General features: G+C 42.5%; 1 protein-coding gene across 4 annotated transcripts in view; it reads left to right on the top strand.

The window, feature by feature from the left end:
• The window catches only part of SYTL5 (synaptotagmin like 5), a 315,672-nt gene that overhangs the window by 243,805 nt on the left and 59,311 nt on the right, over window positions 1–12,556 (top strand). For 3 of the 4 annotated variants that reach the window (XM_073616343.1, XM_073616344.1, XM_073616345.1), the window contains one exon: window positions 2,839–2,904. The exons of the other annotated variant lie outside the window; for it this stretch is intronic. In XM_073616343.1, the coding sequence (XP_073472444.1) occupies window positions 2,839–2,904 (66 nt within the window). The remainder of the gene's footprint in view (window positions 1–2,838; window positions 2,905–12,556) is intronic. 4 annotated transcript variants of the gene reach the window in all.

The following is a 12,556-nucleotide window of genomic DNA, read 5'->3' as shown; positions in this document are numbered from 1 at the left end:
ATGAAAAGAAAAGTTTTGCCTTTAAACTGCATTAAAGGGGAACTACACTGCATTTGAGCACCAAAACCAAAAACACGATTTCATTAATTTTTAATTTTTAAAGCAAACTCACTTATCCATCCATGTTTTCATGCTTTATTTTGCTAAGAATAAACCCCCTAGCATTTCTAGCCACAGCAATCTTAAATAAGGGCATAGGATTCATGTAGCATTTACTTCCTAGAAACTATTTGCCCTTATCCCAGGCATGCAGGCAGGGGAGTGTGCTTAGTTGAGAAAATTCCTCCTCCCTTCTTGAACACTCCTGAGATGTATGACCTCATTTGCCTAGGACTGGAAACCAGGAAGTAATGGAAGAAATGTAAATGTACTAATGCTGACAGTCAATGTTGATTGAGAGAGTAAAGTTCTGCTTTAAGCACTGTTACAAAATAAAGCGAAATGGACAGATAAATACTCTTACTATTGTTTATGAGGAGGGTGCAATAACGACAGTGGACCATTTTGTGTTTCTTAAAGAAAGATGTTAAACTCAGAGGAGGCTGGAAATCCAAACCCAAGGCGCTCTTTGCAGCCATTTTCACAAGTACACCTTTTTTTTCAGAATAAGTTCATAGTCTTCAGCCTTTTTATGACACAGTACAGATGAACCCTTTTTAAAAATCTTTTTGACATAGACTAAGTAGTAATATAGGAGATTCTGAAGTGCTGCTGCTTTATTATCTCGGATTAAGTCTGATGCTTCATCACAATGGATGACTGGATATAGAAAATCTGTTAACAGGTAACAACAAAGAGCATAAAAACTGCAGTCGAGGTCTGAAGCATGTGCTAAAAAGTACAAAAGGGACATGAAGTTCCTTCCATTCCTAAAAAAACATCTTAAGTATTAAGATAAATACAAAACCTGGAAGCAGAACTATACACATGTGTGCCCCATAGATTACACATCAAGGATAAACTTTAGATGTGTGGCAAAAATGGATAATTGAAAAAAAATAAAATTTTTTATTGCATAATATCGCTTGCTTCATTTTGCATTTATAGCCATACTAGTCAATACAATGTGAACCACAGACCAGCATAATCCCTGACAGTGGTGGCCTGTCCATAAGGGGTGCAGGGGTGCCGACCCTAATCGACATGCAGGGCACCGGATGCATGGATTTCAATGGGTTTTTTTTTTTTTGAAGCGCATGATTAGAGCCTGAAGCTCTAATTGGCTTAAAAAAAGGGTGGGCTCGGGGAGCAGAGCACTGTGCCCTGAGCCCACCCAGTTGTGTAACAATAGTGAATTAATATTCGCTATTGTCTTCCTGATTCTCCTCCCAGCCAATCAGGTAGCGGGTCCTGAGACCCGATTGGCCAGGGTGTCTTAGGACTCCCGGACAATCTGGTCTCAGGACCCACTTCCTGTTTGGCCAGGAGAAGAAGCAATGGCCCCAGAGCGAGGAGTAGCTGGAGCGAGAAGCAGCAGCCCTACCCCGGATCCTTGTCATCTGCCTCCTAAGGAAAGGATTCCTCTGATCCTAACCTTCCCTCCCATCTCCCGCGGGGTAGAATGAGTGCCACCTTCACGTCCATTTCCTGCAGTTGCCACTGTTCCCTGAGTATTTGAAACATGCTCAAAATGCCTAAAATGGCATCTTGGATTCAACAATTTCCATCAGTATAGCAAAAGAAGTAGCGAACATAGCACCACTTGCAAGCCATTGGTTTTGGAAGGCCACTCAATAAGACTTGGCCTTTTCCATTACCTTTTTGAATTATTATATGGGGGGCATTTTTATATTGTAATACACAGTGGCGGCCGGTGGAAAAACATTTTGGGGGAGAGGCAAACAGTAACCGACGGCTTACCCTGCTCGGCAGCGGCCTCCCATTCTCCTGCTCTTCACGGGTCATCACGGCGGCTGCGGCCTCTGTTTCCTCCCTCTTCCTCGGCGGCCAAGGGAGTCTTTTCTTTTTGGCCAATCAGAAAACAGGTCTCGCACCGGCTTCTTATTGGGTGGATTGAGGATCAGTGTTTCAACAGTGAATATTCATTCGCTGTTGTAACACACCTGGGTGGGCTACGGTCACCTTCTCTTCGACCTGAGCCCACCCTATTTTGAAGCCTATTAGAGCCTCTGGCTCTAATCGGGTGCTTCAAAAAAAACCTGGCTGCTGTAATTCATGTGCCCGGTGTCCTGAAAGGGGCCAGACGCATTAATAGGGGGTGGCCATGGCGGCCGTGGATAGATTTACACTGTGGATAGATTCATGCTCTGCATGAATCTATCCATTGCACATAGGGGGTGGCCTGGAGAGAGGGTGCGGCGCGGCAGCGCCGGGCGCCCTTATTGACAGGCTGCCGCTGGTTATACATTTTGCTATGTAAATAAATGTTCCTAATAACATTTAACTCAGGGTATATGCCTGAAAGGTAATTAAAATATTTTATCTTGATATGCATTATAATTTGGACTACTGTTGAAGCAGAACTAAAGGCACCAATACTCACCTGCACTTTTTCTTGTGCCAACATCTTTTCGCTGACCTCATCTTGATTGGTAGGGCTGGGGTGACATAACATCCACGCATGAGCACAGGAGTTCAATTATTCTGGCACCAAGGAATGCCACGGCTCGGTGTACATTCAGATGTTTGTGAGCAGACAGGTTTGATATAGTAATAAGTCTCTTTTGCAATAAAAAGCCTAGAAAATGTATGTTTGGGGGTAAGGTCCTGCTTTAAGAACAATTCTGCAATCTGTTTTTGTTGATGTGCTACTATTTCTAGCTTTATCTGCTGGTCTTTTACTGTTGCTACTTTCTACTCCTTTTCTCTTCTGGATAGAATGCCCAAGCTGTCTCTGACAGGAAGTGGACCCACTTAAGTGTCCCTGATGCTGATGCAGATACTGTAAGTCTTTTCTTAATGAACCTTTTCTATACCTACTTTTTTCCTTCTCTCCGCCTTAATCCCAATGGAAAATACAGTAGACTATGACTTTATTAGACATTTGCCTAAGTAGTAATACATTAAATCAAAGGTTGATGTATTTTAGTAAGAACTGTACTAAAAGACAACCAGAATGCTGACAGTTTAAGGTTAAACCCCTGTGATTTATTTAGAATACAGCAGCTGGCGGGCAGTGAAAGGGTAGTTTATTTCTTTTTAGACTTGTAAGAAATGATTGAATTGTGATGTACGGAATGTAATAGACATAATCTGGTTATCTGCAATTTCTGACCGAGAGAGCCAGAAATATATAATAGCTTCTGCTCAGACATAACAATATTAAAGAATTTTAGCATACAGAGCCCTAGCTTGAACTGGCAAAGCTTCTTAAGCAGTAAAAAGGAGATTTTCTACTCATGCATTACAGGAGACAGAATGAGTACTCGGGTACATTGGGTTATGCTGTTACCTTCAGTACACTGGCAAAACAAAGCTGTATGGACAGCTCCGTATTATCCCTCCCACTGCCAGAATAAATCAGTGTTTTGCTAGTGTCCTTCCTGAAGGTCCCCCTAAGGGACAGCCTGCTTCTCGTCCCACCTATCATTAGGTTGATTCTGGATTCAACAGCTTATTATTCAAGCTTATGCCCTTTGTACAAAAAATGTGGCAACCACCCCAACCTATAACTGGCCTTTGCAACAAGCTGCACATGGAAGGGCAATACACATCAGAAACTGACAGAAGATTTCCCAACACACTTACTAGCCAGCCTGCAAAACAACCAAATTGACCCTGTCTAACAATTTGCAGTAAAAACAGAGGGTTTTGTTTGCACACATTTGCAATTATATGCATAAGCCGCAGTGCCCGCACCAAGGAACCTCTGTATATACTGCGGTCCTAACTCTAAATTTCCAGAGCCTCCATAGTAGGAGCACATATAAGAATGGATATATTAAGGGCAGGTATGCCTAGAGGGAGCCCACTCCTCCTTAAAGGCACAGGGACACGCACGATGCCCAGAAAAAGCACAATGTCGTGCATCCTTGCATCCAATGCAACCAACTGTACAAAAAAGTGGCAACCACCTAAATCTATAACTGGCCTTTTCCGCAAGGTGCACATCAAAATGCAATACATATCACAAACAAAAAGAAGATTTCCCAGCACACTTACCAGCCAGCCTGCAACAACCAAATGTACCCTCCTCTAATGCCCTGCACACACGATCGGACATTCCGACAACAAAATCCATGGATTTTTTCCGACGGATGTTGGCTCAAACTTGTCTTGCATATACACGGTCACACAAAGTTGTCGGAAAATCCGATCGTTCTGAACGCGTTGACGTAAAACACATACGTCGGGACTATAAACGGGGTAGTAGCCAATAGCTTTAGTCTCTTAATTTATTCTGAGTATGCGTGGCACTTTGTGCGTTTGATTTGTGTACACACGGTCGGAATTTCCGACAACAAGGTCCTATCACACATTTTCCGTCGGAAAATTCGACCGTGTGTACGGGGCATAACAGTTTGTGTTAAAAACAGAGGGTTTTGTTTGCACACATTTGCAAATATATGCAAGTTTCACATTCCACTAGATCAATTAGTGCTTTTTTGGCTGCTTTTCATCATTATTTATTTATTTCCCATATGCAAGGTGGATGTTCAGTCATAACCCATTTCCGGCTGTGCTTGTAAGGTTCTTTAGGCTGCTCTGTAGGCTTTTTTGAGCCACCTCTGTTAAATAGTTTTTTTTGTGGGCCTTTTAGACTTTCCTGTAATGCCCACTTCTCAGTTGGACTGATTTTGGATGTGCCATGGGCTAGCACAGATGGGATTATAATAAAGACAAACACTGTTAATTAAATTTAACAAAACATTTATTAATTGGTATTTATATGGCCACGGTGTTATCCATAGGGGTTACCTAAAATACTCAAATTTATTTTAAAGAATATAAAGCCATCCTGGCTACAACTGAACAAATTAAATGGTGTCCATCCAACAATGCTGGACGACTACTCCCCCTCATGGACAACATCATGACAAAAAAGGGGGCGGGTGGGTGGGTGTCGCTTGTTCTGCTTCACACGGTCAGTGACCGCTGCACTCAGCCCCTTATATAGGCTTCTTCAGCGCTGCTCAGCGCCCGCCAAATTCCTCCAATCCTGACGCTGGCCCTTGCTACCAATCCTCTTGCTGTTGCTGCCCTGAGCAACAGTGGCAACCAATGGCAACCTAGTAAATAGATAAAAGGAGAGAAAATGCAGCCCCCTCTGAGCCATCCCATGTGGGCCCCAGCATAATGCTATGACCCTTCATGGGCTAGCACAGATGGGATTATAATAAAGACAAACACTGTTAATTAAATTTAACAAAACATTTATTAATTGGTATTTATAAGGCCACGGTGTTATCCATAGGGGTTACCTAAAATACTCAAATTTATTTTAAAGAATATAAAGCCATCCTGGCTACAACTGAACAAATTAAATGGTGTCCATCCAACAATGCTGGACGACTACTCCCCACCGGCTGAGGACAGCAGCAGTGCTGCCGGCCGAGGCCCCCCCCCCAACACCGTGGCTGATTCAATTAGATTTTGTAAACCCATATTAAATATATCTAAGCCTATCACAGATAAATGGACCATATCTCCACGAAATAAACCATGTACAAAACCCTCTAATTCTAAGTGGCGAAAAGATATGCCACCGGATGAACTTAAAAAACTATGGATTGTTCTATTGAGACGCCTTCTAATCTTGTCCACATAAAATAAATTGCCCGACGGGGACCAAAGAAGACGAGGAATCATCTCTGAAAATGCTACTATAGCATTTGGGAATAAAAGTTGAATATAACAAAGATCCCTCTTGATTTCGCATAGAAGATCCCACGTCTTAACTTTGCCTAAATCATTGCCCCCGGCATGAAGCACCAAGATCTGGGGTAAAGGCCAAACATTAGATAAGTGAAGTAAATGATCTCTCAAATTTTTCCACCTCAAACCCCTAATACCTGACCACAATACTGTGAAAGACTTAGAGTCCAGACCTAAATTAGCCGAGTAGGTTCTAGTTTCAGCATGCTTGGCTGCCCAGAAAACGTAGGAATGACCTACAATCCAAACTGTAGCTGCGGAAGATCCTGAAAAGAGATTACAAAATTTAGTAGATCGGGGCGAACATAAATCTTATATCTATCACTACCCCAACGGCCAATTCTTTTTAAAGTTTCTGCCGGGAAACCTAGAGAGTCAGCTGTGGTGGCTGCCCCGATGCGAAAAGAATGTGAAGAAAAGCAAAAACCAGATAGGTTCAAGCGTTTCAGAGAAGCAGCCAACACAGCTGAAAACTGGTACCTAGTTAGAGAGGACAAATCCTGGTGGATAAAGAAGGAATCATCAGAACATGGTCTAATTGACATATATCTAGACACCAATAGCACCGGGCATATTGTAGGATTGGTAGAACTAGACAGAGAAATCCAATGACCTTGACCTGTTGGAAGAGATTTAGACCTACAAAGAAAAAGGCTAAGGGACCCATCATACACAATGACATGTGATTTGAGGAGAAAAGCTGAGGACCTTCTATTTTCAGATGTAAATTCCCCAATTCTGAGGGCGCCAAAAAAGGCAACTGAAAAAACGGCCCTAAACAAAATTAATTCAAATTCAGAGAAACACACCACTTCTAAAACCTTAAGGAGATCAACCAATATAGCAGCCGAAATAGGGCGCCTATTATCCAATAAAGGTTTTGACCTCCTAAAACCTTTTAAAACTTGATTAACTTGAAAGAAAGAGGTTAGAGATGGCAAACCTGCGAATTTGAGAAAGAAGGAGACCCCCGCTAAAATTTTGCTGATAGAAGCTGGGCTAAGATTAGCCTGAAGCAATGAAGACACAAAAGACAGGGAGACATAAGAAGTGACAACAAGAGAATCCAGACCAAAGTCCTGACAAAAGGAGCACCATCTGGACCAGGATAGGCGATAATCTGACCACGTTTTCTTCGACACTGAATTCTTGAAGTTACCAAGAATTAACTCCATATTAAGCCCCAGAGGAAATCCGGGCAAGGAGTTCCGCATTGATCCGATGTCGGAGCCAATTCCCGAAACCTCGTGAACTGTGAACGAGATAAAGCATCAGCAATATTATTCTGCACGCCCGGAATGTGCTCTGCTTTCAACCAGATATTGAATCGCATGCATTGTAAAACCAGAAAACGTAGTAGCCTAATCACTGGTTCAGATTTAGAGGATAAAGTATTCACTGCATACAAAACACCTTTATTATCAGTATGCACCAGAACTCTGCGATTCGCAAAAACGTCTTTCCAAACTACTAAAGAGACTATCACAGGGAAAAGCTCCAAAAGGACCAAATTTTGAATGATGTCCTTTTGTAACCAGTCCTGATGCCACTCACCTGCGCACCAATGCCCATCCATAAATGCTCCAAAGCCTGAAGACCCAGCTGCATCCGTGAAAAAATTAAGCTGTTCGTTAGTAACAAAATCCTGTTGCCATATAGTAGAGCCATTAAAATGACACAGAAAAGCATCCCAAATTCTAAGGTCCTCCCGAACGCTCTTGGAGATCCGAACATGGGAATATGGGTTTGTAAAGCCTCTGATTGCCAGTGAAAACTTGCGAGAAAACACTCTAGCCATTGGAATGACTCTGGCTGCAAAGGCAAACAGACCCAGAAGAGATTGGGCCTCCTTCAATAATACTTTCTTTCTTAAAAGAAAAACTGAGATCATGGATCTCATTTTCTGTATTTTTTGAAGAGGCAGTTTAAATTCCATTGCAGCTGAATCTATGGTAATCCCTAAAAATTCAATTGAAGTGGATGGAAACACTGTCTTTTCTGCTGCTAAAGGGATCCCAAAGTGCTCACAAATATTAAAAAATAACTGAAGAGATTTGAGGCACGAGGGAGAATCAGCTGAGCCAACAAATAAAAAATCATCTAGATAATGTAGGAAACCTCCATCGGGATAGAGGTCAGACAAAACCCACTGAAGAAAGGTTGAAAAAGCTTCAAAATAAAAACAAGACAAAGAAAACCCCATGGGCATACATTTGTCAAAGAAATATTCACCCGAGAATTGAAAACCTAGTGAACTGAAGCCCTGTGGATGGACCGGGAGCAAACGAAATGCTGACTTAATATCTGCCTTGGATAGCAAGGCCCCTTGTCCATGACTCCTTAATATAACCAAAGCCTCGTCGAATGATGCGTAGCAAACAGGAGCTTCAACACCAGCCACTTCATCATTCAAAGAGGAGTTCTCCGGATATGAAAGGTGATGTATCAGACGGTAAGAACCTTGTTCTTTTTTAGGAACTAAACCCAACGGGGAAAGCCTAAAATTTGCGAATGGCGGGGAAGCAAAAGGACCAGCCACCCTCCCTTCTTCCAGTTCTTTGTAAATTTTCTTTCTTACCACTGAAGCATTAGTATAAACAGATTTTAAATTCTGAACCATAGAACAGCCCGAGCCTTGAAAGGCCGGGACCAAAAAACCCTCCTTGAAACCTTCAGTTAGCAGAGCCGCCATCCTGCGATCTGGATAGCGCTCTAACCACGGGAGCATTCTTGGGAGGTTCACTGGAGTCACTGCCCTTCCCATGAGCGTGCCCGGGAAATGGCTGAAAAGCTGTCGCTGCAGTTTTGCGAAAGCACCTGCTAGCCGGATGGTTCCCACTACAATGAGAGCATTCATGCTTGTATCTGCAATTTGATAGAAACTTGCATTGCCCTTCATTGAAAGAAAAGCAAAATCCCTTACGCAACGCAGACTGTGCAGTAGATACCCCTTTTGGAGTAAACTGAAGCTTAGGCGGCAACATGAGATTCAGCCATAGCCCAACATCTTTGGAACCCCAATGCAGGGAGGGGTGGACTGCCAATTTTTGGCGAAAATTTTCGTCATATGTGAACCATGAAGAGCCACCGAAATGACGAAAGGCCTCTGCAACAATATCTAAGTGTTGGAATAAACCTGAACACTTTGCAGGGAAACGTTCACCCATAACTGCTGCATAAATGCAGAAAGCCTGCAACCAATTTTGGAAGGTCCTTGGTATGGCCCTTCTCCTGTCCTCCTCGGATCTATCCGCTGCCAGCCTATCAGATTTCAACAAAAATTCTTTAGAAGCCGGCAAAAGAGATAATATGTCAATGAATTCTCCTCTCCAAATTTTTTTTTTAACAGGCCTGGCTAAATGGAAACCTAACGGTGACAGAACACATGGTAAGGGTTCCTTAAAAGAAGCCTCCCCAACTGCCACTGCTGAAGGCCTGATAGGCAGGATAGGATTAACAGACAATGGAGAGTAAACCACATCATCATGGTTTAACATGCCATGATCAGTATTTGTGACTCATTTAAGTTTTGCCATACTGAACCAACTTCATTCAATGGTAATTTTTTAACAGCACCATAATCATGTGCCCCTGTAAATATTTCAGTATCACTACCAACAGGCTCAAATGCACCAGATATCTGTGCCCTCTGATCAATTTTACTGGTATGCAAAACCTGACTAGCACCAAACCTTTCTCTTTGTGCCCCTAGAATTTGTGAATTAACATTAGTTTGTTTAATATTCAATGCACCAGTGACCTGTGCTCCTTTAAAACTATTAGCAATATTATTAGCACCAGCAGACTGTGCCCCTTTAAATTGTTGTAAAATATTTGACAATGAATTCACTAGGAATGAAACATCTGCCATATTTGTACACTGCTCACCATCATATGCTGATGACGGATGCTCACTGAGTGCAGCAGCCTGGGGAAGCTGAGTAGCGCTGCTCTCCCTCATAGCCGGCTCTCTCTGTGTTCTTGAAGTGCCAGCCCTCTCCTCCCTTGTCACCTGAGGCGAAGCCGCTGTTCTCGTTCGTTTCTTCTTCCTCCCCGGCTGCTGCCGAGTCCCGCCTCCGACTGGGGCCGAAGCTACCTCCATCTTCTGCTTAGTGAGTGATGTCTCAGCAGGCGGAGCCGAGTCGCGCTCCTCCCCTAGGCATTGCAGGAGCCATTCTTCACCGCCCTCTCCCTCCGCTCTCTCAATAAGGCGGCACAGGAGTTCTTCCCGACCTTCAGACGAACGGCGCTTCATGCTGCAGCTCTGTGGTGTCGCTTGTTCTGCTTCACACGGTCAGTGACCGCTGCACTCAGCCCCTTATATAGGCTTCTTCAGCGCTGCTCAGCGCCCGCCAAATTCCTCCAATCCTGACGCTGGCCCTTGCTACCAATCCTCTTGCTGTTGCTGCCCTGAGCAACAGTGGCAACCAATGGCAACCTAGTAAATAGATAAAAGGAGAGAAAATGCAGCCCCCTCTGAGCCATCCCATGTGGGCCCCAGCATAATGCTATGACCCTTCATTATACCTGAATACTCAGTCTTTGTCCCAAAATGTATGATTAAGAAAATAGGGTTTTTTTTCACTCACCTTAAAATAATTTTCTTGGAGCTTATTACAGGACATGGGTCCCTCTATTCTGTTCTTATTTACTCTATTGCTTGCTAGCAAAATTGAGGCATGTTGGGAGTGGTTATAGCAGGTTTTCCTTACAACTTTGTTTTGCTAGCATTTTATCTCCTGAAGGTAGCAGCATAACCCAATGTACCTGAATACTCATCCTGTGTCTCATAATGTATTTCAGGAAAAAGCATTTTAAGATAAGTTAAGATGAGCTGCAACCACTCCAGGCATGCTATTTAATGAAATTTTGCATTTTTAATGTTTCACTTTAACCACTTCAGCCCTGGAAGATTTGGCTGCTGAATGACTGGGCCATTTTTTGCGAGTTGGCACTGCATCGCTTTAACTGACAATCGCGCGGTCGTGCAACACTGCACCCAAACAAAATTGACGTCCTTTTTTCCCACAAATAGAGCTTTTTTTGGTGGTATTTGATCGTCTCTGCGGTTTTTATTTTTTTTGCTATAAACAAAAAAAGAGTGACAGTTTTGAAAAAAAACACAATATTTTGTACATTTTGCTATAATAAATATCCCCCTTTTTTTAAAAAAAAAAAAAAGCTATTTTTTTCTCAGTTTAGGCCGATATGTATTCTTCTACATATTTTTGGTAAAAAAAAAATCAAAATAAGTATATATTGATTGGTTTGCGCAAACGTTATAGTGTCTACAAAATAGGGGATAGATTTATAGCATTTTTATTATTATTTTTTTTTTTTTTTTTACTAGTAATGGCAGTGATCTGTGATTTTTATTGGGACTGCGACATTATGGCGGACGCATTGGACACTTTTGACACATTTTTGGGACCATTGGCTTTTATACAGTGGTCAGTGCTATAAAAATGCATTGATTACTGTAAAAATGTCACTGGCAGGGAAGGGGTTAACAATAGGGGGTGATCAAGGGGTTAAATGTGTTCCCTAGTACGTGTTTCTAACTGAAGGGGGAAGGGACTGACTAGAGCAAGTGACGGATCGTGGTTCTTAGCTAATAGGAACACACGATCTGTCACTTCTCTCAGAACAGGGAAGTGTGTGTTTTACACACACCCATCTCTGTTCTGTCTCTCGTGCTCGCGATCGCTCATTGCCAGTGGCTATTGTGACCGTCGGCCACTAGCATCGGCACCCCCGCTGTGCAGCGCATGCGCCTGCTATCCCGGTCCCGCAAGCCGACGTTTAGCTACGACAGTTCGCGGGATCGCGCCGTCCTGCAGCAGCTTTATTAAAATCGCTGCTTCCCGTCCATTTGGAGTTTTTCAAATTTTTATTTTGCTATGGTAAATGATCCCCAGTGGCAATCCCTTGCCTATTATCCTATAAAATAGCCATTACTAATTTTAACATTCGGCTCCCATTTGGCTTTTATGGGGTTTGGATTTGACACCTATTCACTGAACCTTTCCCAAACTAAAGCCAGTTATGTTTGACTTATCACTAATGATAAGTCAAAAATCTTAATATTTTTTAATTTAATGGCCATTTATTGTCATTCATTTGTTGTAGTTACCTACAAAAATAATACAGTATAGACAAGTAGTAATAGCCCATGAAGCTAAATACTATTTTCCCTTCTGTTTTATTCTTCCTTGGATCAGAGTATGTGCAGCTGAATTTCAAATTGGCTTGGCTCCCTGTAAGGAGATAAACCTTCTAGATGCATCAATACATAACATGTATATAGCAATCCACAATCATCAAAACCAAGTGCAAGCAAATGCTGATAACATACCAACCCCAGAGGAATGCTGGAGCAGGGAGAAGTAACTGCAGTACGTTGGTGCATAAATCAAAACAGAATGGTGTAAGCCACGCTATTCAGTGCTTCACACAGGCATGAGATCATTGAGGAAGACGTGGCCCTACCTTGTAGAATCTCATAGGTAAAATGCAGCTTGCCTTTTATTCAATCTTTATTGAAAGGCAAGGAACAAAAAACAGCGGGCAAAGATCCTGGCCCATTTTGTACATACAGCTCTTTATCAGGGGTGGGAATATTTATGAAACAAACAATACAATAGCAATACCATGAATGCTATCACCTGAAGTATGAGCAATCACAAGTCATTCTCTTTTACATAACAGATACCCAGGTATC

Source organism: Aquarana catesbeiana, linkage group LG02 (genome assembly GCF_042186555.1).
Source record: "Aquarana catesbeiana isolate 2022-GZ linkage group LG02, ASM4218655v1, whole genome shotgun sequence".
Taxonomy (NCBI): Eukaryota; Metazoa; Chordata; class Amphibia; order Anura; family Ranidae; genus Aquarana; species Aquarana catesbeiana.
Note: the sequence above shows the minus strand (reverse complement) of the source record. Positions and strands in the feature narration are given on the sequence as shown.